This window comes from Aythya ferina, assembly GCF_964211825.1.
Source record: "Aythya ferina genome assembly, chromosome: 4".
NCBI lineage: Eukaryota > Metazoa > Chordata > Aves > Anseriformes > Anatidae > Aythya > Aythya ferina.
Genome location: NC_140300.1, coordinates 50,700,885 through 50,727,622, shown reverse-complemented (window position 1 = coordinate 50,727,622; position 26,738 = coordinate 50,700,885). Strand labels below are relative to the sequence as shown.

The 26,738-nt window shown below is 36.2% G+C and overlaps 1 protein-coding gene across 6 annotated transcripts in view; it reads left to right on the top strand.

Annotated features, from left to right (window-relative positions):
* DDX60 (DExD/H-box helicase 60) overlaps positions 1-26,738 on the top strand; it is a 50,026-nt gene that overhangs the window by 5,295 nt on the left and 17,993 nt on the right. For 3 of the 6 annotated variants that reach the window (XR_014692728.1, XR_014692729.1, XM_084518318.1), the window contains exons 1-25: positions 428-521; positions 1,118-1,504; positions 1,631-1,700; positions 2,255-2,432; positions 3,314-3,655; positions 4,302-4,409; positions 5,631-5,792; positions 6,529-6,687; positions 7,200-7,341; positions 8,489-8,650; positions 9,613-9,715; positions 10,487-10,602; positions 12,117-12,277; positions 13,350-13,602; positions 14,476-14,639; positions 16,743-16,898; positions 17,921-18,070; positions 19,066-19,185; positions 21,643-21,738; positions 22,394-22,509; positions 23,051-23,196; positions 23,370-23,479; positions 23,581-23,685; positions 23,770-23,898; positions 24,731-24,858. Coding sequence is in view for 4 of the 6 variants with exons in the window: in XM_084518318.1 (XP_084374444.1) it covers positions 1,132-1,504; positions 1,631-1,700; positions 2,255-2,432; positions 3,314-3,655; positions 4,302-4,409; positions 5,631-5,792; positions 6,529-6,687; positions 7,200-7,341; positions 8,489-8,650; positions 9,613-9,715; positions 10,487-10,602; positions 12,117-12,277; positions 13,350-13,602; positions 14,476-14,639; positions 16,743-16,898; positions 17,921-18,070; positions 19,066-19,185; positions 21,643-21,738; positions 22,394-22,509; positions 23,051-23,196; positions 23,370-23,479; positions 23,581-23,685; positions 23,770-23,898; positions 24,731-24,858 (3,749 nt within the window). In the remaining 2 variants the exon portion in view is untranslated. Of the gene's footprint in view, positions 1-427; positions 522-1,117; positions 1,505-1,630; positions 1,701-2,254; positions 2,433-3,313; positions 3,656-4,301; positions 4,410-5,630; positions 5,793-6,528; positions 6,688-7,199; positions 7,342-8,488; positions 8,651-9,612; positions 9,716-10,486; positions 10,603-12,116; positions 12,278-13,349; positions 13,603-14,475; positions 14,640-16,742; positions 16,899-17,920; positions 18,071-19,065; positions 19,186-21,642; positions 21,739-22,393; positions 22,510-23,050; positions 23,197-23,369; positions 23,480-23,580; positions 23,686-23,769; positions 23,899-24,730; positions 24,859-26,738 lie in introns of those variants that run through there. The other 3 variants (XM_084518321.1, XM_084518320.1, XM_084518319.1) reach the window with 3 other exon arrangements.

Here is a 26,738-nt window from a genome sequence, read left to right as displayed (position 1 = left end):
CTCTCATGAATTGAGGCTTCACTATTTTAAGTGTTGGATTAGGGATCTAGTGCTGCTCCTGCTAAAAGAGTTCTTTATGTGGAATTTCCTACTGGTAGAAGAGTAGATTGTGGTGACTAAGGGGTGAGAAACAGGAATTAGTATGTTCTGCACTGTACTTTGCAAAGCTTATAAACAATTTTCATAAGTAACACGGTAACAGCTCTTGCACCCTTATCCAAAGCTGCTAGGATCTGAGAAGCCTAATTTTGCTGCAAGCTGAAGTAGTGAGATATGAATACTGCTTCGCAGTGCTGTGTTCAAGGACACAAATTTCCGGCACCTCAGAAACGAAAGGAGAAACTAGCAGTGGGGACACTTAGAGAACAGAAACTGAAAGCAGATGGGATGGGCGGTGGCAGTGCCTTAAAAGAGGTGTGCCAGTAGGTGCAGTGGTGAGCAGGGCTCTGCTGCATATCCCAGCCCAGCAGGGCTGTCGGCTGTCTTAGAGGCTGCGTGTAGGGTCACAGCTGGGGCAGGAGGTAAGGCTGGGTCTGGGCTCACAGTTAGTTTTGGGGCTGAGAATGGGACTGGGGCTAGGACTAGGGTTTGGTTTAGTTCTGGAGCAGGGACTGAGTTTAGGCAAGGTGCTGGAGCTGTTGCTGGTGTTTGCATTAGGGTTACAGTTGGAGTTGTGCATTGGACTAGACGAGATGGTTTGACAGCATATGAGGAACATCAGGGACGAGGCAAAAGAGCAAGGGGAGGGTGTCTGAGCCAGCCAGTTGCTCCTGCCTGCACCATGGCCCCAGACACCTTGGGTGGCATATTTGGGGGGTTAATCATAATCCCTGCTATCATGCAAAGCATAAACCAAATATGTAATGGTCTTGATAGTCTTTGGTAAATTTTAGCAATGACAAAAGCTGATGTTTTCCTTATAATTTATAAAAAAAAAAAATATTTATTTAAAAGCAAAAATGTACCATGGGAATGCTCACAAAATGCTTTCTGATTTTTCCTCAAGTTTTATTCCAGTCTGAATATGTAGTAGATAATTTAGTGGTTCAAGACACAGAGCATGCCATATTTCCTGAAATTTGTCTCTTGATTACTTAGTTTTCTTTTTTGGATACAGAATCAAGATCTGTGATGGATTCTGCAGAAGATCATTTCAAGAAGGTTGTTCGTGACACCACAAATGGAAGTACGAGTAAGGATGATAGTGATGATATGGATAGTGACGTTATTGACAGTGAGGAAATAGGCTTCATTTCAACAAAGAAAAACAAAGAGGGTGGGAGTACAAGTGACCATGATGAGGGGGATGAGACCAGTGACAAGGCAGAAGCAGCTGTTGTGCAGATGCTTAAAGAAAAGGAAGACAGAGAAAAAGAAGTTGAAGACCCAGATTATGGTAAAGTTTATAATATCCTGACCACTGAAGAAGTGGCACAGAAGGAATCACAAACTGAAGGCGAAGATTTCAGAGTTCTTCAGAACGAGTGGGATTCCAAAAGCCCTGGTGAGGAGCTGCTGTCATCTTATTTTTTTGTCCAAGTATTTTATTGCAGAGTCTGACCTTTTGATTCTTTTATAATTAACCAGTGGGTTATGGTTTTATCAATAAGTGTATGTGTGGTTCTTTTAGAAATAAGAAAGCATCTTGAATTTCTGAAGATTTTAAAGCTACACGTTTGGCCGTCCCTATCAAGAGCTCGGTAAGTACAGCAGGGTTCACTGAAAGAAATAGAATAAAAGGTAGCAAAAACAGTTTCTATGAACCAAATGCACATCAAAGGGTATTATTTTTTAGTGCAGCTATATTCTTGTCACCTAGGCTTGTGGAATACCTGGAGACATAAGCATATTTAGGATTTAGTATTTCCCCAAGAACATGAAGTTTGCAGTTCTCTCTTGGGCAGTATTTCTCATAGAACAAACCCCAGCTTCTACGTAAGTGCAGAAATGAATGAAGGGTGTCATGCGATAGAAACCTCAGATGCTAAAAAAGTATTGAGAATTGTAAAGGAGACTATTGCTTATACATCCAGTAACTGAAAGGATTACAAGCTATTTGGCTCTGAACTTAGATCTGAGAAAGATGGCTTTCTATTGATTTAATTCATATATTTAATGTATAGTTGATTTAATTAATAAAAACATTTATTAAGCAAGTTATTTTATAAACTATCAGAAAACAAAACAAGCTTCTCTGTCTCATGTTCCCAACTGTCTTGGAGTAACATTATGTACACACTACTTTTTTTTTCAGGTATGTCAGTTTGTTAAAAGACTTCGTTGAGTCTGAATTCTTTGTGATAGATGGGGATTCCTTAATTCTTATGTTGTTAAATGAGGAAGTACAGTATCTAAACTTATTCTACCTAATTGAATGCTTCTTGCAAGACTTCACTCAAAGAGGAGCAAAATATATTGTTGTTTTCTTCAAGGTAATGAACAACTAACATTATTTGTTTTTTTGTTTACACTGTTACACCTTTAAAAGCAAATGCTTGATTCTAATCAGATTCAGGAAACTTCAGTATGTCAACAAATAAGGAGATTTGTGACATTCACCTTCTCTGGAAAAGTTTTAGAAATTCAGTAGCATTATAACTCATACAATTTTTTGCCGCACAACTTGCCATTAAATGTACAAAAAATGGCAGGTACCTATATTGACCTGTAGGAGATTTTAACCATGATTTTCTTGATTCATTCAAAGCTGGAATCCTACGAAGTTATTTATAATTATTTTAATGGCTTTGCATTTTTTTTTCCTGACATGAAAAAACCTTTGGAAAGAGGGAAAGTTCTCTAGAAACCAAAAAAAGTAGATCTGCGATGAAGCATACAGGGAAAAATAAAACTGGGTAGTAATCATACTTTGCAAATGTGGTATACTTTTAACAAATAGTCAAATTAGATTTTAACAAGACATCTTAATTGTTAATTTCTCAGCCTTTGAGGTCTGATCATACTACCTCAGTGTTTTTTTTTTTTTTTTTTTTTTTTTTTTTTTTGACATAGTTTTACATTTATTTACATACCTATATATATTGTATGCCTATATATAGCCAGCTATATCAATTGCATTTATATACCTGAAAATAATTTTTGGTTGAATTTGCTTGACTTGACTAGAGCAAAATTGCTAACAATGTACAAAGGAATTGCAATGATGTGATATAAAATAACATGATGTTCAGAAACTCTGTAAATAGAATTCAAATATATAAATACTATACTTGCATAGTATTTATGCAGTCTGAATTTGAATACGACTTGCTGGAATGTAACTGAATACTTTCATTGTTCTCATTTGCTACAGGATGCAGAGCAGATGTACTTTCCCTATCCTCATTTTCTTTTCTTACGTACTGCATTAATAGAACACCTGAAGCACAACACACGCACTACTGTTCATACCGAATTTTCCAATTGTTTATCACCAGCATGGGAGATTTTCCTGAAGAAAAGCTATCCTTATTTCATCATTGTATCTGACATAGGATTGACCTCTCTCCAAACCAACTATTTGACTATTTTTATTGCTCATTCATTGTCAAAGAAAATCACTATTGTACTTGCTTCAGGACAGGAATGTGATACTCTTAGAGTTTATGGGTATCATCTTCAGAGTATGGGGAAACACAGGTTATTTTTTCAAAAGGTAAATTTCACAACTTCTTTTTGGTTTTCAAACAACTTCTTTTTGGTGTTAGTTCTACTTAGTGGATTTAATTAAAATATCTGTGTGAATATTATATATATATATATGTTATACATTATATATATATATATATATAAAACATACATATGTAATATATATATGTTATATATATTAAAATCATAAGACACTGATACATGGCTCATCCGGTGATGCTCCAAGAAACATATCTGATGGTCTAAGAAACATGTAGATGTAGAACTTAGTAGCGTGGTTTAGTGATGGATGGTCAGTACTAGGTTAGAGGTTGGACTAGATGGTCTTAGAGGTCTTTTCCGACCTGAATGATTCTATGATTCATCCAATGATCTTGAAAGTTTTAACAGGAAAATACTGTGATTGGTACACATTTTTAAGTCTTAATTGACTTTTAATTTAGTGCAGTAGACTGGCGTTTAAAGGAGTTTAATTTAGAATAAATGTTTATTGGATGCTGAGGTGTTTTTTTGGTGGGTCTGTGTATATGTGTGTGTGTGTAGATATATACATATATATATGAGAATGGTTTCTGTCAGTGTCTGTGGCTAGTAGTCCCTGAGGCATTTTATTTGTTGACTTTTGCATATGATTTGCCTTCTGCACTTCTTAGTATGAAAAAGATCTGCGATGTGTCTGTGAAGCCATAGTCAGGTACAAAGCACCATCCCTGTGTCTGTATGGACATCTCAAGCTAAGCCTGAAAAGTGTACAAGAAGAGGTAATTTTACCCCTTGCATCCTTTTCTGTTTTCTTCTCAGATCAACTGTCTCTCTCTATTCCTTTAACTGAAACTCTGTCCTAGCCAGAACTGGGGGCTCTTTCACTTATCCTGAAGTGACACCCTGAGAACAGGGAGGTTCCCTCTGTGCCCACTCTTCACAGCAGCTTGAAGCTTGCTCTTCCTTTGAGGTTCATTTATGTAAGTTCATTAAAGTAGGATGCTCCACCTGGAGGCTGGTGGGATCTATTGTGTCAGATATTTTCACCTTAGTGACTGCTTTTGTCTTGTAGAAGATGGGAACTAGCTTATTCTTTAATCTTGTTCTACAAAACTGTAACCTGAAAAAAAATAAGTGTTCACATGGAATCATTATCACCTTTAGTGCATAACATGCAATAATATACCCGTACCAGTTTCCTGAGCATGTTGTGACTCCATGTCTGCTTCCGCTGAGAATGATAGGAGCTGTTGGCTTCCTTGGACTTTAAAGGGATTGGTGCTGGTCCAGCAAGCTGAATTTTCAGTCCAGATAAAAATGCTGCTGCTCGTAAAGCATTTTAAAGTCAGCAGAAACACAGCTGCCTGGCAGCTGCTGCTGCTATTTCGTTTTATTATAATTATCTTTCCAGAGGCCAGCTCAGTAATGAGATACACTGGGAGCAGGAACCCTTCACTGCACAGTGAGGGCAGGCAGCTGCTCCCTGCAGTTGGGTGGTCATGGAGGTTCCCTCAGGGGTGGTGGGTCAGTGCCCCACAGCCAGGGCCCATCCCAGTGCCCAAGCCAGGAGCCGGGTAGCTCCAGGCCCAGGCATCGGGCTTCCCTCTGGGGAAAGGGACAGGCTGAGGCTGGGCCAGGATGTGGGTCTTTGAGGCTTTGGGGACCTGGAGACAGGCCCTGCCACCCTGCTGTGCTGTTGCTGGGATAGGGACTGACAGCCCATGGGGACCTGGGTTCTGAGCAGGGTACGGGGAGGCCCAGAGGCAGTCAGGGCTGGCTGTTGGTGCCCCTCATGAACCCCGCCCTAGGGAGGCTATATTTACTAATGACTATACACACTTTTACTTTTGAGTTTCCAAATCTTTTTTTTTTTTTTTTTTTTTTTTTTTTTTTTTTTTTCCCATTCTGTGATGGTACTCTTTAAGGAATAAAACATGTCCTTCATTTGGTAACTGTTATTATAGCAGTAATTTGTGCTATTAATAATGTTGTGATTGCAGGTTTGCCGGACTATCCCTCTGTTGAAACAGCTGTGGCCTGAAGGATCTGACATTCGACGTGTAGTCTGTGTTCTTGCTTGTGCAGTGGCGTTAAAAATATACAGTGATATGCTGACAAATGCACATGCTTCCATGGGAACAAAGACAGAGAAATCAGAAAAAGTAAGAATGCTATATATCTTTTCAGCACAGTGACTTTAAACATTTTGCTAACAGAAGAGATGCTTCTTCCAGATCCCAAGCTGAAGAGAGGGTCAGATGCTTCATTTGATTTCACCTGTAAAGGGACTGGTTCAGATAATTTGTGGGGCCACAGATTCTCCAAAGTAGTGTGGTGTGTCTGAGTGGCACTATCATCCCTGCAGCAGTCACTGTTCCTGGGGAAAGTTTCTTCTTACAAGTGACTAGTTCCGTGGGAAGTTTTACCTTAGAAGATTGTTATGCTCTTTATTTTTTTTTTCCTTATGTTATGGCTTTACAGTAGAATACACTTTTCCTCAAATTAGCAAGACGGGGTTCCTTCTAGATGAAGAGAGTCATGATATAATTTTTGTGACTGTTCTACAAGTCTTTTATTTACCTCAAGTTAACACAGAATCAGTATATCAGTAACTTTTGTAGAAAGGCACAGGAAACTATTTTTAAGATTTCTTGATTTTTAAGTCATATTCTTTTCAGAAAAGAGATTTTTTACAGTATAAGTGATCTGCAGCTACCAGCACTACAAGAGAGTTCATTTTGAAATGTGTGCACAGAAGTAATTACAATGCACAAATTATTTAAATAAATCATAATTATTAGCTGCTTTAACAAAGTGAAAATCACAGAATTATGTAGAGGTGAACACAATATTTTACTGAAGGATGTGATCAACTTTTCTTCTGTCATCTCTCAACAGGGAAGAAGTAAACCACTATCTCCAGAAGCAGCAGCTGACCTCTGTAGAATGCAATGTCTTACAGTGGTTTTTCTTCTTCATATGCCTCTTTCTCAGAGAGCTCAGATTAGGGTTATGAAATCCTGCTGGACTAAGCAAGTTTTACCAATAATGAAAATGGTGTGTATAACACTGTCTTACTTCTGTCATCTGGTACAATTATCATTTCAGTTTTAGTTTTTCTTGGTGAATTGCTTTAGTAGTCTCAGATCAAAGAATCAAGTGTACTTGGTGGAAAGAAACTTCATCTGGTTCTGGAATCATGTGAGCCAAAAATCAGTGGGACTAAGAGAATGTTTGGGGTAATATCTCTGTATAGTTGACCTATTTTTAGGCTTTTACCTAATTTTAGGCCAATGTCAGTATTAGGATTCTGGGCTTAGATGGACCTTGTGGTCTTATCCAGTATGGGAAGTCTGATGCCAGACCTTCGTATTATTTGAAGTCAATTATTGCAGTGAAGAAGATCTAGAAGTGTGCTACTTAACTGTTTCGTGATCACAGAGAAATAACAGCATGCTGATTTTCATGCCTATAAAAACTGAGGTAGTTAACCTTATTCTGGAGATGCTTTGGTCCCTCCACATGAAAAGGTGCTGCATGAGAATTAATTGTTTGCTCTGTTTTAACAGCAACAGTTGTGTGCGCATTTTGTTCTGAAAGAGCTAAGTGATAAAAATGATTGGAAACTGGATTTAACATATCTGCCTGACCTAAATGATGAGTCACTGCTCAAAAATCTTGCACATTACTATCAGATTGAATACACTGAAGGTATTTGTCTTTGTTGAACACTTTGCTTTCTTACATTTCTAGTTTTATTAAGCTGCAGAGTAAAAATGAGAATTTGTGTACAAGCATAAATCAACTTGTATTGATTTATTACTTGTATAATAATTTTGTCGAACAATAGGGATTTTTTTTCACATGCAAGTCTAGAAAATCACACACTCAACTGTCTCTCACCAGTAGTCATTCACAATACTTTACCATGTCATATCTTTGATATACTTATGCAGAGGAAGCATAGGTAGTACGAGCTCTGGGTCACTGTTATTGGGTATTCTCAACTGTTTGGTTTTTAGCCCATTTTCTATCCAATTCATTTTGTCTTAGTTCAGCATAGTCAGAATGGAGACTAGATTCTATCCCTAATATCACTGACATCAGAGATCTATGTGTTTTTTTTTTTTTTTGACATATTTTTATTTTAGATTGAGATAAAATTGGTTCAGACAAAATCTGATATTATCTTGTAAACACATGAAGTTGAGAGCTGGAACTTCAAGAACATCGTTGTATATGTTAAGATTCAAAGGAAAGCTACAAAAGCTGACAGAGCAAGACAGTATGGAAAATGATTTATACCAAAATTTATTTCAGAGTAATTCTGTTCACCTGACATCCTGTGGTGAGCACTGGCAGCTGGTCTGTCTGATAGTAAAATACAACTTTTTCTGTATAAATCAAGTCACAAGATGTCCTGTAGAGAAGTGTCGAGATTTTTTTAAACAAAATATAAATTAGAAATAGGAGACAGATTTTTTTTTAATGATTCTTATTGTTTATTAGGCACCAAAATAAAATACTGAATTAAAGATCTTACCCTGAAGAAGGTGAAGGTGAGAGAAACCCTTCTGTAGCTGTGGAATTTGAACTTCCACAGACAGTATAAGTCTGGTATTCTTTACAAAATAAATTTTGTCAGCATAATTAGTAATTTATACCCTGGACTACTAAACACTGAATGTATGGCAGCATATCCTAATTTATTCCAATGTCCAGAGACCTTGTGTAGGATTGAGCTCTTTGTGTCTGATGCTGCATAGGTGAATAGGTAGGTTCTGTTCAAGGAAGCTGTAATCATAAAGCTCCTAATTCCACCCCCCCCCCCCCCCCCTTTTTTTTTTCTTTTGTGCAGGATTAGAATTCCAAAAGGAACTGGGGAAAGAAATGGAGGATGAATATCTAAGTTTATGGGATGCTGTAACCAAATTGACTGTGAAATATGGTTTTGGAGATGCTTTCCCAATACGAACTACTTCCCAAGTGTTCCTTGATCAGGAACAGACATCATCTAGAGGTATTGACAACCCCAAGAATTAGAGTTAGAAGTATGGTCTTCATTACTGTCACAAAATGTTTTGAGAGTAGTGATCTGATTTTTATCCTGGTCACAAATCTAATCCATGCTTCAGTTGCGCCAGGGGAGTTTTAGGTTGGATCTTAGGAAGAACTTCTTTACCAAAAGGGTTGTTAGACATTGGAACAGGCTGCCCAGGGAAGTGGTGGAGTCACCATCCCTGGAAGTCTTCAAAAGACGTTTAGATGTAGAGCTTAGGGATATGGTTTAGTGGGGACTGTTAGCGTTAGGTCAGAGGTTGGACTGGATGATCTTGATGTCTCTTCCAACCGAGAAATTCTGTGATTCTGTGTGATTCTGTGATTTATACTCTCCTTCCTTTCAACCCACTAGTGTCTGACATTTCTTGAGAACCTATTTTGTTACATGTGTTTTGCTTAAAACATTCTAAACTTTATTAAGAAGGGGCAGTTTGCAAGAAATTAGTTAAGAATGGGAGCATAATTCTACTTAATTATATGGTGTTTTTCAGCTAGTATCAACAGATGTCAAGCGGGCAAAGTGGGCTCTAGTGGACTTCTTTGTTACTATATAGGCTATTAAGGCACCTTCTAGCACAGTACTGCTACTGCTTACTTCTGTAAGTAGTGCAGGAAATATGTACCTGTGAGATGGAGTAGGTTGTAGCATTCATAGAAGTAATGCAGGTGTCTAAAATAGATTGTAAGATTACCTACTCAGAAGAAAAATTATCTGCTTTGTTCCTCTTCTTCCTGTGCTTGAGAAGAAAAAGGAACAGAGGAACTGGTGAACTGCTGCTTCTTTTTTTGCATATTTTACATTAAAAATGAATTTCCAGTAAATAACTTGACAGAATTTTAAGTATACGATGAAATCATACATATTTTTAATCAACCTTGTTTTTTTCTTTTCTTTTTTTTTTTTTTTTTAATGCTGTACAGTGTATGAAGACAAAATTCCTGCTGTAGGACTATTCCCAGTGAAATCTGATCTTGTTAAAGAGTATGCTGGAGATATTTTGAAAGACCTACCTGTTTTAGATGAGTATGTACTTAGAGTTTTATTAAGATGTTATAAGACTATGGGTTTGTTTACTACTGCCCTGTTGTTTACAACCATATTATGCTCAATTTGTGTGAGTTTAGAAATGCTTTTGCTGTGACTAGGGAAGGTTTCACATTTATGTGTACTGATAAAATACTCTGTAAATATTATCAGAAAATTCTGAAAAGGAATGCGTAAGAGTCAGTATCTTATTTTCTCATTCAATTATTTGTTTGTATTAGTCTTCGGTGATTCTTATTCTATGTTCTGAAACAATTATTCTGAACGCACAATTTGTAATTGAAAGGCCTCATCTTAAATTACAAAGCTCAGGTTGATTTCAGGAAAAGGAAAATACTGAGTAACAGTACTGAATAAAAGTTGAGAATAGATTATTATTTTTTTTTTTACATTTGCCCTGCTTGTGAAGGTGGGTTGTGTGCTGGACAATAATTATTTTTAGCCATTTTGGGAAAACAAAGACTCATCTTTTAAAGGATATTTCTGTGAGTTATGTAGTCACATTGCATTCTATGATTGAACTATATGAAAGTGGGAAAACGCATTTTTAATTTATTATTTTTTTTTTCTGAAAAGCTGAGGCTATCTTGACAAACTATATTTGGAGTAAAATTAATCCCTACATTGGTTGTCTGCCAACGTAAAATGTTTTGATAAATATTCAGGTTTTCTGATATGTTTTAAATGTTTTATTAGAGACAACAGAGAACCTTTTTAATTGTTGCTCTGTTTAATGTTTGTATCTTTCAGCAATGATCCTGCAGTTTCTTCACTTACTAAATACAAGGAATTTGATGAGCTTCGTCACTGGCATTCTGGCAGACCATTGACTGAGGAGTATGAACGTGTACACTGCAATGCTGATGGTAAGAAGAGCTAACAAAACCCACTTGTCTTTGTTGGCTAGAAAAATACTGTAAAGGTTAATGTTTTAGAGAAGGACTTCTCAGTTCAGAAACTATTTGCAACTGAGTAAACATTGCCAAAAAAGAGCTATTGCAATAGCTAAATTATACTTGCACATGCTGCAGAAATTCATCAGCTACGTATTGTGTGTTATGCATTAACTTAATAGTTCTAACAAGTATAAAGGAGCATTTCTTGTCAGCTGTTCATGATGCTTTCTGTTGTGCTTGCAAAATGCTTCACAAATCTCTCTCTATATATAAAGTACATGTGCAATTTCATGTTTAAATCTATACTTTGAGTAATGCTTACTAAGCAAATTCGTATACGTGCAAAATCTACTCAGATGTTTGTCCAGCACATGCATAGCCAGTCAAATCTTTTGAGAACAAAAATTAAAATAAGTAAAAAAGTAAACAAAAGGTGTCTGTATTAATGTTACACATCATAGTTTTGTGTTTGTCTCTCAACTTTGAGGTACTAACAAAAACAAAACATGGACTTAATTTTGATCTTGGACTTGCATATTTACATGAAATGAAGTATATGATACTGTGTGTACCAGCATGTATACATAGCTCTTTTTCTCAAAGATGTTTCCATTATTGTTGCATCACACAGTGGATTAAACTCTCTCTCAGGAGGTGGGAAGTCATGCATTACTATTGGTGCTTCCTTTTATTTAGGGTTTTCATTCAGTGAATAGAAAAATTGTTTTCTGAATGGGCATTTGCATCACTTGACCTATGAAAAGTGTTCCATCTGCTTATCTTTCTGACTGGACAATTTTTTGCATTCTTTTTTGCACTGTGATTTCAACAGGAAATGTGGAGAGCAGTCAGTCTGAGCATACCTGCACAAGAGTAGTAGCTAGAGCATCCTCCATAATGTTGGAGTTTATGTCCACTCCTACTGAAGAGAGAGCCCTCTCTATTCCATGTCTTGCACAAGTTCTCTTAACACTGGCCTGTATTATCTCAGTCTTTTTTGTGTAAAACAGAGAGAAATAGCTAAGTTTAAGTGCAGAAATATCCACGTGCGCGATACCTTCCATTTGGTCACATAAGTGTTCTTCCATACTACTTAAGTTCTGATGACAGAGTCTTGTATTCATGGGGAAGAGGTCTCTTTCTGATGATCTGAATTGACTTCTGAAGACACTTTCTTATTTTCGTTGATTGTGTGAGAAGCCTAGACATTTTTCTCAAGCAGTTCTAATTTCTTTCCAGGTGTCCTGTCTGTTAAGTTTTCCAATAATATTCTTGTGTGCCTAAATTCTGAATTTGAGTCTGACATATCTCTCAGATAGTTCAAAGGACTGTTGAATTTCAATGAGTCTCAGTAGAAAGTATCTTTTGAAATGTGATTTTGGCCTTTAAGTTAAATTTATCCTTTATCCGGGTATCTTTTTTGGGGGGGTGGGGGCGAGGGGATTCTGTCAGTGTGTTTTTGAATCAATTGTGTTTATTTGCAGCAAAATCCAAAGATCCAAATGAAAGAAAACAAATTCAAAAGTTACAGACTTTTTATCGTTTTTATGGAAGCACATTGCAAGAGGGCACTTCAAAGTTTGTTGTATGCCAGAAGAATGCACCAGGGAGTGCTAATAATCCCGTCAAAAAGAAAAAAATGCAAGTGAGTATATGCAAGTTGATCTTTCCAAGTCTACTTTTTACTATCCAGAAAAACATTTCTACTATATGAATCACACGTATTAAATATTATAGTTTGAATGCGCTAGTAGCTTTAGTTGAAGAAAAAAGCATTATCTTTGTAGTTCAAATTTAATTTACTATTTGGGAAAGAAAAACAAAGGTTTTTCTATTTGGAAATATTGATGAATGGTTATGTTTTAACTGACAAGGAAATTTATTAAAAAAAGATAAACAATAATATCAGATCTGTAAAGGCTGCTGAGAGTTGGTTCATGGCCCGTAATAGTGTGTGAGGTGAAGGAAACTGTAGTTCAATTTAATTTTACGTTTAAGAAACTACTGACAAATAAGGTAAAATCCACTATTTGGTTATTTATTTCCCTGCATTATTTGGAAATATTCTCCATGAAAGATCTTGGAAATAGTGCTATTAATTCTATATGAACATTTTCAGACATCACATGATATGTAACGTATACTTGTGTACTAATGAACAGTACTCAGCAATAATAATTTGAGTAACATTTCATAATAAACTATATTATCTTTATACTGGTATGCTTTATGGATTATGGCCTGTTGAGTAGCCTATAGAAGTCCTAAATATGGAATATAATATAATATATTCCATAATATATTCCTAAAATATGGAATCTTCTTAACTTAAGTAAGATTGAACCCTTTATTTTATTTAATTTATGTAATAACACCTCAATGGTATTTGAATTATTGTTACCTATGGATGAAATAAAAACTTTAAATTTAACTTCAACTGCTGATTAATTTTTTCCACATCTGTGCATTTTTATACCACTTGTGAAGAAGCTTTTGACTTTTAAAATACAGATTAGATAAGCTTTTGAGAAGTAAATACTGGGATTCATAGATTGTCTCCTTCAGAGTGAAGTGCTATTTTAAAAAATCCTACTTAAGATACTATGTACCACACAGAATTGAAAACTATAATGTATCTTGAGTTTATGGATTAGTTTTTTTCAGATGATGCTTGGCAAAAAATGATGGTTGTTTCTGAATATATTCATTTTATGTAGAAAAGTAAAGCAGAAATAATTGCAGAGGAAAACAACAAGCGACTAAAAATTAAAGAAGAAATGAAAGAACAGGAGCAATGGAAAACCTTGCAGATATCAACTGAAAAGGAAATAAAAGCAAATCTGACTGTTGGAATAAACAAATTGGAGAAGTTTCTCAAGAATCTTAAAAGTAAATCTGTGAAGTTCAGCGTAGAATTGTCAGGACTGTCTGCCTGTTTAGAAGTATGGAAGGAACACTGCAAAAAACAAGGTATGATAACCAAATGCATGTTCAATATTTGACTTGCACTTCCTTTAACCAAGGAAGTGATTGACTTTAGACGTTCTCTACAGGAGTAAAGACATGTTAAAACGCTTCTGTTTTGGGAGTACTAATGGTGCTTTTAAGTGTTAACAGACTGGTCCTCATTTGCAATTTCAGTATTCTCTGAGTGAGACAAAGAATCTGCTAAAATTAGATCATAAATATTTTCCTGTTTCACCTTGTAAACATTGTAAACATTGTATGCATAGGTAATTTGTTTTATTTTATACATATTTAATGATCATGCATCATTAACAGTAAAATATATCTATACAGAGGTGAATTGTTTGATTAGCCGAGTTGACTCACAGTCAGAATAATGCTGACTTGCACAGAAATTTATACCACCATGGTTAGAGGTCTCCAGTTTCACCAGAATTAACTTATTCAATCTATGCTTTTGGTCAGAAGGATCCAAACAACTCTGTTGGAAACATGCTGGGGAGACCTGTACATGTTAGTGTGAAGTATGTAGCTAATAAGATTGAGTAACAAATATGTGAGTCAGGAAAATGAAATGGGGGAGCTCAGTTATTGTGTAGATGTGAGAAGTATGACTTTCTTTTATTGTTGAGCTTGCAGAGGCAGATAGAATTGTTTTGGTGCCTGGTCTTCATTGTTGCACCTTGTAGAGCTCACAGAAGTGTGGGTTGTATTCTGGTCGTCTTTGATTAAAATGCACTTTTAAATTTCCATAAATGTTGTTGGATGAGTAAGGTCTATTTAAAAAATACCTAATTTAAAAACGCTTCCAGTGATAGAATTGGCTCTCAAGTAACTATTGAGTTGGCTTTTTTTTTTTTTTTTTTTTTTTGAAAGATACTAAATCTAAAGATTTAAGCAAAGCTGTCCAACTCATGAGGAGAATTCATATCCTCCTTGAAAAATATCAAGATCTCTTGGAGAAATCACATCTACAAAAACTGACCCAATGTCTACGGCTTCTTGGATTTGAGAATTTGGCATGTTCACTGTCTGGCCAGGTAACTTTATAGACTGTGATGATTCTATTGTAACTGGATCTCTAATTGATATAGACATAAGCATGTAAGTGTGTAGAAAATCTATATTGAGCTTACTGTAATTATATTGTGCCTTAAGTTTAACTGTCTATTCATGCTTCAGAAATTAATGAGTAATCTTCCTTAGTTCCATGGATATATTTCTTTGCTTGATGTGAAAGAGAGTTGACACAATAGGCCACTTCCCCTTTATTAAGTGGAACTATATATGGCTGTGAAGGACAACCTGTGAAAAATGTTAAGAGATGTCTACATCTCTAAGAGGTACCTGTTGTTCCACTCATCACATCAGCTGAACTCTGCATGTCAAAAATAAGCATTCATGCTTATTTTATGAAAATATTTATATTTTTTATTATTTTTTATTATTTTATGAAAAATAATCAATTCAAAATGTTCATTAACAGGCCTAAACATGCTACTGTATAGAGGAAATCTTTGAGATGAAAATCATATTCTGTTTGTTTTTATGGTATTACTCTGCCCTGTTACTGAGCTATGATGATCACCTCTGAGGGAAACTGACACTGAATTGCTTGTCTTCACTAACACAGCTGAGACCGCCAGATAGCTACTCTGAATTTGGCTCTGAAGTCACTTTTTTTAAAGACCGGACTTGTGCTTTTCTGCTTGCAACCTTTCCCCTGGCTGATTTAAAAGCAGTTCTGTAGATGTGATGTTACCAGGGAGAGGGGATGCTAAAGTGGTTGTCAGGTGGAAGAAGGGGGGATATAACTAACAGTCTGCAGAATATGAAGTCAGTAGCAAAATGAAAGGATTACAATGAATCATAAAACCAGTATGATTTCTGTATCTCATTTTTTCATGTGCAACAGTGTTAGGAATTTTTTGGAAGCTCAATTCTGGAAATCTTTTATTGTCCTTCTTTGAGGATTGGGACTAAGAGATGAGGGAGGATGGACATCTTCATAACAAGAGCCCCTCCTCTCCTTTTCCACCTTTTGTTGCTGCATGGGACACCACATGGTATGGGACATCCCTTTGGTCAGTTTGGGTCAGCTGCCCTGGGGATAACCCCTCCCCACCTCTTGCCCAGCCTGCTGGCTTTGGGTGTTTTGGAGGCAGTCTTGGTGCTGTGCCAGCCCCCCTCAGCAATAGCCAAAACCTTGGTGTGGTATCAGGGCTGTTCTAGCTACAGTTCTAGCACTTCTAGCACTGTATGTGCTGTTACAGGAAAGCTAACTCCATTCCAGCCAGACCCACTACAGCTGCACAGTACAGAAGTGTCTGCTTCCTGTTGTTTAGACAGGACCTCTTGTGTTCCAGTTTGTGTCCAGGGTCAGGACAAGAGGCAATGGGCACCACTAAAAAGAGCCTGGCTCCATCCTCTTTGCATGCTTCCTCCAGGTATTTCTACATGTTAATGAGATCCCCCAGAAGCCCAGGCTGAACGCAGCCCTGAGTGACCTGATCTGTTTGCACCTACTTTTAGCAGGGAGTTGGATTAACTGACATTCAGATATCCCTCCCAACTTAAATTATAATGTGATTTTCTGACATTCTAGTATATGTTGTAACATGGAAGGCTTTGCTACACAACTTTCAAGATCAGATGGTGTAACCAAACATGTACACGAACATTGAAGTTTGTTATGTCTTAGGGTATACAGGTGCTGCGTAAAAATATAATACTTTGCAAAAATTGGGATCACAATCTTCATATTGAGTTTCTTTTCACACCTTTGATTCATTGCATAAAGTGTCAGGGCAGGCCCAAGAAAACAAAAATATAGGATGAGAAGACTCTAGCAGGTGATAGCTCAGAGAAGCCAAGTTCTACCTTCTAGTCAGTTTCGTAAGCTCTTCTGACAACAAAACCATCAACAATGAGGGTTACTGGAGACATATTGTTTATAGGCTATAGTAGTCTCCTTTGAACAGATAAAAGCTTATACAAAGCTATATAAGAGAAAATGTATTTAAAAATCACCTGCACTTTCATATATTTTTTAAAGCTTTCAGAGTTCCAGAGCAGAAGAGGTGCCATTTTCTGAATCTCTTGCTAGTTTGCAAACCAACTTGAAATGTATTGTGACCTTATAGGTTAGAGAAAAAAGTGATGGTGAGAATACAAGTAGATATGCTATTGAGGTGGGACCGGTTCGCTTCCAGCTACAATACATGGACTATTACTTGCTCCGAGAAGAGAGAAATGATCCAGATCCCCGAGTGGAAAATTTCATACCAGACACGTGGCAGGTAATGAGACACAAACCATTTGTATGTAAAGATACTGGAAATGACTTTTTTTTCTTTGTTTTAAAATACATGTGATTCTACTTCTTGCTAAAAATGGTGTTTCACTAAAGTGAACAAATTCAGAAGATCATTGTGGATGGTATTCCATGTTCTTTCTAACATGACAGTTTTTCTACTGAGAGCTTGGCCCAAGGAATTCAACATAAGAAATGTCAAATCCATGGGATTTCACTGTTCATCATAATATTTGATGGTGATAGCCTCCCATTTAGGTAATCTCTGATTACCTAACCTCTAATCATCTTCTACTTATTGCTGCCTAAAGAGTGAAGCATACTATGAATTGATAATAAATTTTCTGTTTAAAGCACAGTAGGTCTAACTCAGGTCTGTCTGTTATTGGACTGGGGAGACCAGCTGAATTTTCTATTTTGTGTGACCACATCTGCAAAACAGATACTTGCTTGAGAAGCACGTTTGAACTCAGCATATATGCTAATATAGAAATATAGTGTTCATGCTATTTATTTCTCACTTCTTCTACCATTCCCCCTCCGCTCCTTCTACAGACCTATTTAAAGTGAGAGGAAGCATGGAGGAAGACAGTAATAGGAAGAAAACAAATTTATTAGTGTATGCTAAGAGCAGAAGAGAAATTTGGACAGTATTGCTATAACAATTCAAGAAAAATTACTGTAATGTATAAAACAATGAAGTTCTTGTATCTAAATTGTACACTGCTGAGTTAACTGGTTTTTATTTTGAAAATGTCCAGTTTCAGACTGTAAGTATTCTGGTATCAAAATCTCAGGCCAAATAATTGAAACAAGTGTAAAATTGTAGTTCCATTTTTTCCCACTAACAGTTTGAGAAAAGAATACGGTCTTAAAATTCTAGGTTAACCATGACTTCCCATAGTCTAAAATCAGCAAAAATTAAGAGCAAAAATAGAGACATTTTCACAGGAAGAGCCAGTTCACTTTATGAGAACTTCTTAACAAGAGGTTTTGCTCTTCCCTTAGCGAGAACTTCTTGATGCTGTTGATAACAATGAGTCTGCAGTGATAGTTGCTCCTACTTCATCGGGAAAAACATATGCATCATATTATTGCATGGAGAAAGTTCTGAAAACGAGTGATGACGGAGTAGTTGTGTATGTTGCTCCTACAAAGGTAAGGCTACATCCTACTACATATTCTGTCTGTCTGTCTAAGATATTTTTCAACATGATTGTGAAAACATTTGGGGTAACTTATTGTACAGATTTAGTTGATATATGTCTTTTTTTATTAGAAACATGTATTTAAGCATGCTTACAAAAGATCTGCAAAATACTTAAGTTCATGTACAGTTTTTTGACTGTTTATATAGCTATTTTAAGGTCAGAAACATTAATACATAGAAAAGTGCTAGAAGTAGTGTTAGGTAAATGGTGACAGTGCCAAAAGCCTACAGACTTGGTGAAAGTAATGTTAAAAACAGAACAAGAAACATATTTTCCAATTGAGTTCACCATTAGATGCTTCAAGAGAACTTGTGAAACTCTAAGTATCTTTGGGATATTTTTTAATGAGTGTTTTATCCTTCTTTTTAGTTAGAAATGGACTTAAGAGCTAAACCAATGTTTTGATTTCTTCCAAAACTTGTTTTAAGTAATACGAAATTTGAATATGGAATTACATGTGCTATTATTGAGTAATTTCTTTGGATTCTTTTCTATAAGGTTTTTTTTTTGTTTGTTTGTTTTTTTTTTTTTTTGATATGGCATAACAAAATGGGCATCAAATTCATACTTTCATTTGAATATCAGAGTCTGGGTGCACAAATATATTTTATACCTGCAGGCCTCAGGAATCTGATGTCATTAAAGTGTTTGTAGATATAGCAGAATACTATGAAATAATTAAAATACAGAGTTAATACTATATAACCCACTTCACAGGACACTAGATTTCTTTGAAAACATTTGAGTATAATTGAACATCAGGTACCATTTCTGTTCAAAGTTAACATTGATGATCCAGATTTAATAAAAGTGCGGCAATAGTATATTGCAGTCTAGTACATTAAAATCAGTGCCAAAATTGAATACATTTGTATGCCTCAGAACATTGTACGCGTTTAGACATCCACTGCGTAGTTTTGGTAATGATCTGCTTTACTTAAGGCCCTTGTAAACCAAGTGGTGGGAACTATATATAGTCGGTTCACCAAGACACTTCCAGATGGATTGGTGGTGTGCGGAGTCTTCACACGAGATTATCGTAATGATGTCATGAATTCTCAGGTATATTTTTTGAATGTTTTAACACTTAAAAGTTATGACTTCTGTACTTCATCTGGCCTCTGAAAATGTTAATTTTGATTATAACAATTGTGCCATTACTAAATAGAAAGTTGAGTTAAAATCTATGTACTGCTTACCACAAAAATTTTCAGTCTGTGGCGTACAACCTTAAATATTCATCTTTTGATTACTTGCTCTGGTTAGAAGAAGAAACATTTAATTCCTTTGGTCATAAACATACAGCAGATGTAAATGCAGATAAATGAAAGAGGTGCTCCTTTTTTTTTCCCCATTCTTTTCTTGAGTGTCTGACATTTACTATTATATATAAACGTTGATGACATCGACTGATTGTAAAGTAGTACTGTCTGATGGATTTTCTTGTTGATCTTTAAAGATCTGTTTTCACTAACCACCAGGGTTCAAAATCACTTGAGCTCTTGATGTGTCTTAGTTATGTCCTAGACTTCAAACTGAAATGTAGGTAAATCTTGGAAATAAATTAGGTTGACCATCTCAGAGTTGGAAAATAGTGTGATTTCAGACAATCAGATGATAGTGTAAAATCCTGATATAGATAGAAGTAAGCTAAATATATATATATTATATATATATAATATATATATATAATAGGTACGGTATGACACTTCTGTAAGCCATTAACCTTTTATAAGCTTTGTTGGTAAAAGATAAACTGCAAATGAACCTTTGTTAATCCCTCAGCATTGTTGTCCATGCTGTTTCCTTTCATGCGTTGCTTCTCTGGTCAGCATTCTTTCATTCTTAAGTAGTATCACTTAAAAGTTAATAAAATAAGTACAGCTTGCTTACTGATTTTAAGAATATTCTAGACAATCTTGCCTGTTAATACCTCTACTGAAAATCATGAACTCATACAGGTGGGTAGAGTTTGGCTCCTAGCAGCCACTCTTGTTCATTGTGACTGTAACTTCTGTTGCAAGGTGAATCAACCTAGGTTATTCATAGAATCATAAAATGATTAAGGTTGGAAGTAGTGACCTCTGGAGATCATTGTGTCCAACCCTCCTTCTCAAGCAGGACTGCCTAAAGCTAGTTCTCCAGGATCATGTCCAGGTGGTTTTTGAATATTGGCAAGGATGAAGACTCCACCAGCTCTCTGGGCAACCTGTTCCAGTGCTCAGTCACCCTCACAGCGAAAAAAGTGTCCTTATGTTCAGACAGAGCCTCCAGTGTTTTAATTTTTGTCCATTGCCTCTTGTCTTGTCACTAGACACTACTGAAAAGAGATCTGTATTTTTTATACCCTCTCTTCATATTTATATACATTGAGATCTTCCATGAGCCTTCTCTTTAGGCTAGACAGTCCCAGCTCTCTCAGCCTTTCCTCACAGGAGATGCTCCAGTCTGTTAATCATCTTAGTGTCTCTTTGTCGGACTCCCTTGAGTATATGCATGATTTTCCTGTACTGGGGAGCCCAGAACTAGACCCATCAGTCCAAGTGTGGCCTCAGATGCAAAGGATCACCTCCTGTGCCCTGCTGGTAATACTTTGCTTAATGCAGCCCATACTGTTTGCCTGCTTTGCTGGAAGGGCATGAGGCTGACTCGTGTTCAACTTGGCATCCACCAGGACTCCTAAGTCACTTCCTACAAAGCTGCTTTCCATTTGGGTGGCCATCAGCAAGTGCTGGTGCCTGGGGTTGTTCCTTCCCGGGTGCAGGGCTTTGCACCTCCCCTTGTTTAACTTCATGGGATTTCTGCCAGCGCATTCCTCTAGCCTGTTGAGATTCTTCTGGATGGCAGCATCACCCTCTGGTTTATCAGCCACTCCTCACAGTTTTGAGTCATCTGCAAACTTGCTGAGGGTGTACTCCATCCATCATCTGGATCATTAACTAAGATGTTAAACAGGACTGGACCCAATGCTGTTCCCTGGGGTACACTGGTAGCTACTGGCTTCCAACTACACTTGGTACTACTGATTTCTCTGGGACTGGTTATTTAGCCAATCTGCTCATCTGGCCTACACTTCAACAGCTTGTCTATGAGCATCTTATGGGAGACAGCGTCAAAAACCTTATTGAACGCTAGGCAGACAATATTCACTGCTCCCTCCTCATCTACCAGCCGGTCATTTCATCACAGAAGTTTATCAGGATGGTTAAGCATGACTTCCTCTTGGTCAATCCATGCTAAAAACTCCTGATGACTTCCTCGTCCTTCATGTACCTGGAAATGGTTTCCAGGATTAGTTGCTCCATCACTGTCCCAGGGATCAAAGCAAAGATTACCAGTCTGTTAGCTCAGGCTGTGTCCTTCTTCTTACCCTTCTTGAAGGTAGAAGTGAGAAATTAATTTTTGCTCATCTTGAAATCAAATACATATTTTAAATGCTTTTTCAATATAGAATCTATTCTGTTACGTCTGATCAGCCAATTTATTTGAAAATAATGCTTTACAAACCTTTTTTCTTAGATATTAGTGACTGTGCCTCAATGTTTAGAAATCTTGATGCTGTCTCCTCGTTGCCAGAAATGGGTCAAACGGATACAATATGTTATATTTGATGAGGTATGCATCTTTCAGTAATAATCAATTTAATAAGTTTATGGGGGAAAAACGGCAGAGGAAAACTATCAATAATTATTTTTTTCACTACATGCATTATTGCTTTGAGAACTATTACTTCAGACTTGCTTGCTTTTTCATGTTAGCTAATAGTCTTAATATGTTCCAGTGCAAGAACTTAAAACTCTGATAGTCCTGGAGAAGACGTACAGTTCAGTCGAGCTACCAGGAATTTCTCTTATTTCTTTCAAGCCAGTCAACTGGAAAACTAAAGGTCACCACTGTAGTCTTAGTGGTTAAAAATGAAGCCTGGAGGTATTCCGGGTTTGAGTTGTAGACATATCCCTTCAGGAGATATTTGTCAGTCTTTTGAGTGCAAAACCAGTGTTTAATATTGCTAAATTTAATATTTGCACTGGATTCTTTCTTGTATATCAACTTAATGGATGTCAGTGAATATCTAAGGTACAATGAATGTAGTATTGAAGTTAGTATAGTCTAATTCACTATCCAGTGAATTTGCAATGTAAGAATTATTCAGTAATGATCTTGTAACCTTTTTGAATTTAGCAAAACATAAAACAGCTCCTGTTTTGTGTGTACTTTGATAAGGTAGGTTTCTTACTTTTTTTTTTTATCCTCTTTCCCAAACATATAGGTCCATTGTCTTGGTAGCGAAATTGGAGCAGAGGTTTGGGAGCATCTTCTGGTAACAATTCGGTGTCCGTTTTTGGCTCTCTCTGCTACTATCAGTAACCCAGAACACCTAACTGAGTACGCTTGGAATTTTCTCATTCAAAAGAGCATATTTAAATTGGATATGAACTATTGATACGAACCAATGGGTATGAACAATTACGATTGAGAGGCAACAGATTCATACTGTTTTATGTATTATATACATATAATTGACACCAAACAATTCTGTAACTTTTAGCTCTCTGTAGTGAGAACAGGCATTCATTCCTATTCTTTCAGACCCTCTGAGAGAGCTGGGCAGAGTTTTTTTTTTTTTTTTTGTTTGTTTGTTTTTTTTTTTGCATCTATTTGATTTGCCAAAACCTGATAAGCATACTTACCCATCATCAGTCAAGGAAGACACCTGTCTCTGTATGTATAATGATGATGTGATTTCACATTTACGAATTGCACCCTGGGATAAGCTGGAGAAAATTGCACTGAAAATGGTGAGAGGGGGGACGGAAATTTTATAGGAGAAACAGAGCAGAATGTAGTACTTCATCTATTATAGTTGTATCAGTTTTCAAAAAGAATTTTTTTTATGGCTTGGCTTTATTTTATTCTTGAACTGTAGGTGGTTACAAAGTGTGAAAAGGTATTGGCAACGTGCTGAGAACACGATAGAAGAAAACTCTACCAACTCTGAAAAGAATTCTACAAGAAAACTTAAAGTGAAATCTAAAGTAAAAGAACAAAAAAAACCATATCGTGTTAGACTAGGTGTGTATCAGAATGTTTTATAATAATAATAAGTAAATTGTAGTGTCCTTCTTGTAAACACTTTAATCGCTCTGTGTGAACTTAAGCATGTGTATGGTTTTTAAATAAAGTCAAATCAAAATACTTGCTTTTTAAAACCAACAATGTATCATGACATTTTTGTCTCTTTGCAGTCCTGTATGGAGAAAGATACAATGATTTGGAAAAGTATGTGTGTTCTTCAACGGGTGGTGACTTTCTCTTTGAACATTATCACCCATGTGCTGCATTAACAGTCAATCATGTAAGCATAGCACTGGTGTAAAAAGTATTTATCAACGGTTACATTAAGTAATATGGATTCCATCAAAATAATTATTTTCTTTTTTTTTAAACTCCTTCCAGATTGAGAACTATGGTATTCCTGCAGATCTTTCTCTGTCTCCAAAAGAGAGTGTTCAGCTGTATGACACAATGGTAGAAGTCTGGAAGGAGTGGCCAAGGGCACAGGTGGGTATACAGGTCTGTGCACAGAATATATAAAAAGTAAATAGATAATGAAGTAATTCAGTGTTTTATATTGTTGCTTTCAAGGAGCTAGATCCTGAGGAGTTTGTCTCTTTCAAGAATAAAGTAGTAATAAAAAAGATGGATGTGAGGAAATATGAACAGGAACTGAAGAAAGAGCTAAGCAAATGGATTGAACTTGGCCAAAGACAGAAGGTAACAGTTGTTAGAGGGGTGTGTTTTTAAGACTCTGTACAGCTGTAATGTAATGATTATACAGTAATATAACTAGACAATTATGGGAGCTTCTCCTCCCTAATTATTATCTATAAGTATTAGCTGCTGCTGTGCTGAAAGATAAGCACTAATATTTGTGGCATTTCAGTAAGCATTTTCAAGGTTGTTTTCACAAGCTTCTCTGGGAATCAGACTTCTAGTACTGCTGCGAGATTCTGATTTCTGATTCTTGTAGTGTACCTCCTACAAGTAGTGACAATACTGTACCACAATTCTGCTTCTTTAGCCTACTTCTTTTTCTTTTACTGATCATTTGAAACCTTCTGTGTAACCAAGGACAGAAGGTATGTTCCTATGTAAAAGACAGAAATTTAAGTAATGGACTTTAAATTGGAAGATCAAGTCTTTGATTAGAGGCCATATATTCCTATATCATAAATAGGTGTATGAGGAGGTGGTGAATAAAAAACAAGGATACAATATAGAATATTTGGGGAAAAAAAACACAAGGTTCTTGAAATGTGACGCTTGAATGTGAAAATATATCATAATTGGTATGTTAGTAGTGCTTTATTATTTCCACTGTGAAGGTAGACATGAATGCTACAGTGATTTGCATTTTTAATTCTTACTGAAGTCGTTGTGTTCTGCAGACCTTTTAAGTCTGTACGAAGACTTACTTAAGACTGTACGAAGCCATTGTAGTTCTGCATGACTTAAGAAATCTGAGCTGATAGAAGCTGTTACAGGAAACTTTGCCTTCAGCTGGAAGTTGCTGCCATTAAAATCTCCTCAATAATATTTTGGTCAGGTATGTGAGCTTCTGGATCACTTTAAGCCCCAACCTGTGGATTGCTCAGATCAGGAAAAATGGATACAATTTGCATGCTTTGTTGAAAAATTGCATGAGATGGATAAATTGCCTGCCATAATTTTTATGTAAGTATTTATATTCCATGTGTTATGTGTGTGTTGACTAGATTCAGAAAAATGGTATTAGAGATAAATATTGATATGGCTTAGCAAATTCCATTTATGTCCTTTTCTTATCTTTATTCTAAAGTTTGTGAAGTAAAGGCTTACAAGCTCTATCAATCTGTGTATCTTTATGGGACTGAAGGTTTAGCTGAAGTAAAACTAGGAGTGATTGATTATTGTGTGGAATGGTTAGAATCCATGCATGATACCTGAGGAAAATTATAATCTGAATCACATTAAAATAAGAGTTGGAATCTCTGTTGCTTTGCCCCAGTGTAATAAGTAAAAATTATGCTGTTTAATTAGAAGTGCAAACAGTGTATGTTGGGGGCAGATTTGCTAGGGAAAAGGGCAGAATGAGGTTCTATGAATATGTCATTTAACATGGTTTTAGTACAAAGCCTCTCACAACATTATTTTATATCCAGTAAAATGCATGAGTGAAACTTCTGCATGTATCTGAGATGTATTTTCACAAAACATGAAATATGCATAACCTACTGATAATACCGTTATTGTCAACGATATTGCTAATATTAGTAAAGTGGGCATATTACCTCGATGCTTGTCCTAATAATGAAAAGAAAATACTTACCATTAAACAGTTGTCCAGTGCATATTCTTATTGTAATAACATGTAGGAACAATCACATACATGTGTTACATAAATATCAGTTTTCTCATCTCAGTATGAAGCCTTTCCTTTCCTTTGAATGCTTTGAATAATTAGGGGGAGAATGATGTTATTTAGCATTTCAGTTCTTATGTGTTTGTGCTTTTTTTTTTTTTTTTTTTTTTTTAAAAAAAAAAGGCATTTCTGAAAGAACTCTAGAAAGAAAGAAGCAAAAAAGTGAATATACAGGTCAATGGTGCATCTCAAATGACTCTAATTGATAATAAGTTCTCTCTTTTTATATTTCGAGTGGCAGTCTAGTTGCAAATAAATTCTATGGCTGATTTCCAGCAGTCTGGTTCTAAATCAATGCTATGGCTTATTTCCAGCTGAAGCCAAGAGATTTCAAAAGCAGTCTTAAATATTTTTAATTCCTTCACATGAGTGATTTTAGAGCTGCAGTATTAACTGCATTGTCCTTTTGAGGCACTTAATACGATGTTAAAGGCGCTTCTCCTCAGGAGAGACAGATCACTAAGTTACTCTCATCTACACTGGAATGATGAGTCATTATAAGTTTCTGGTGACAAATGGCTCTTACAAGGGGCTGTGTGTAGAGTATGCGTTCTCTTTGTAATAGACAACTGATAAATGATCATGCTGGGAAAAGAACACATCATAGACCGGTGAACATGGATGCATAATGTAGATATGAAGTTGGGGTGTGAGCCTGAGAAATCTGTTATCTTATGTTTTAAGGCATAGGTGTACTGTGATTGCACTTCATAGAGCTCCCCAGTGGTGTTGTAGTCAGACAAGGAACAAGCATCAGAAGGAATTTCAAAAAAATAAAAATAAAAAATTCTAGTTACATGTCCAAATCCTGAGAATTTGTGATGGAGATGAAGGGGATGAGGAGCCCTCACAAGAAGTAAATACTGACAAGGAGTAACAGATTGGTGCTGGCAAGCTTTTTTTCCTTAAGTCTTTATTGATGTGTGAGGTTGGAAAGCTGTCACCCATTGTGGTATTTTGTCAACGTGGAGTTAGTAAAGACTCCTGAGAGAGTAGGTATCAGAGCTGTAGAAACCAAGTTGCTATTGCAGCTATTGGTGGTAGGGAAAACAGTACCTTTTCTTTTCTTAAAGCCACCAGGGAAAGAAGTACACTGGCACCATATTTGTACTTAAATGGCTGAATAAACTCTGTGATAGAGAAGTTTAAATCA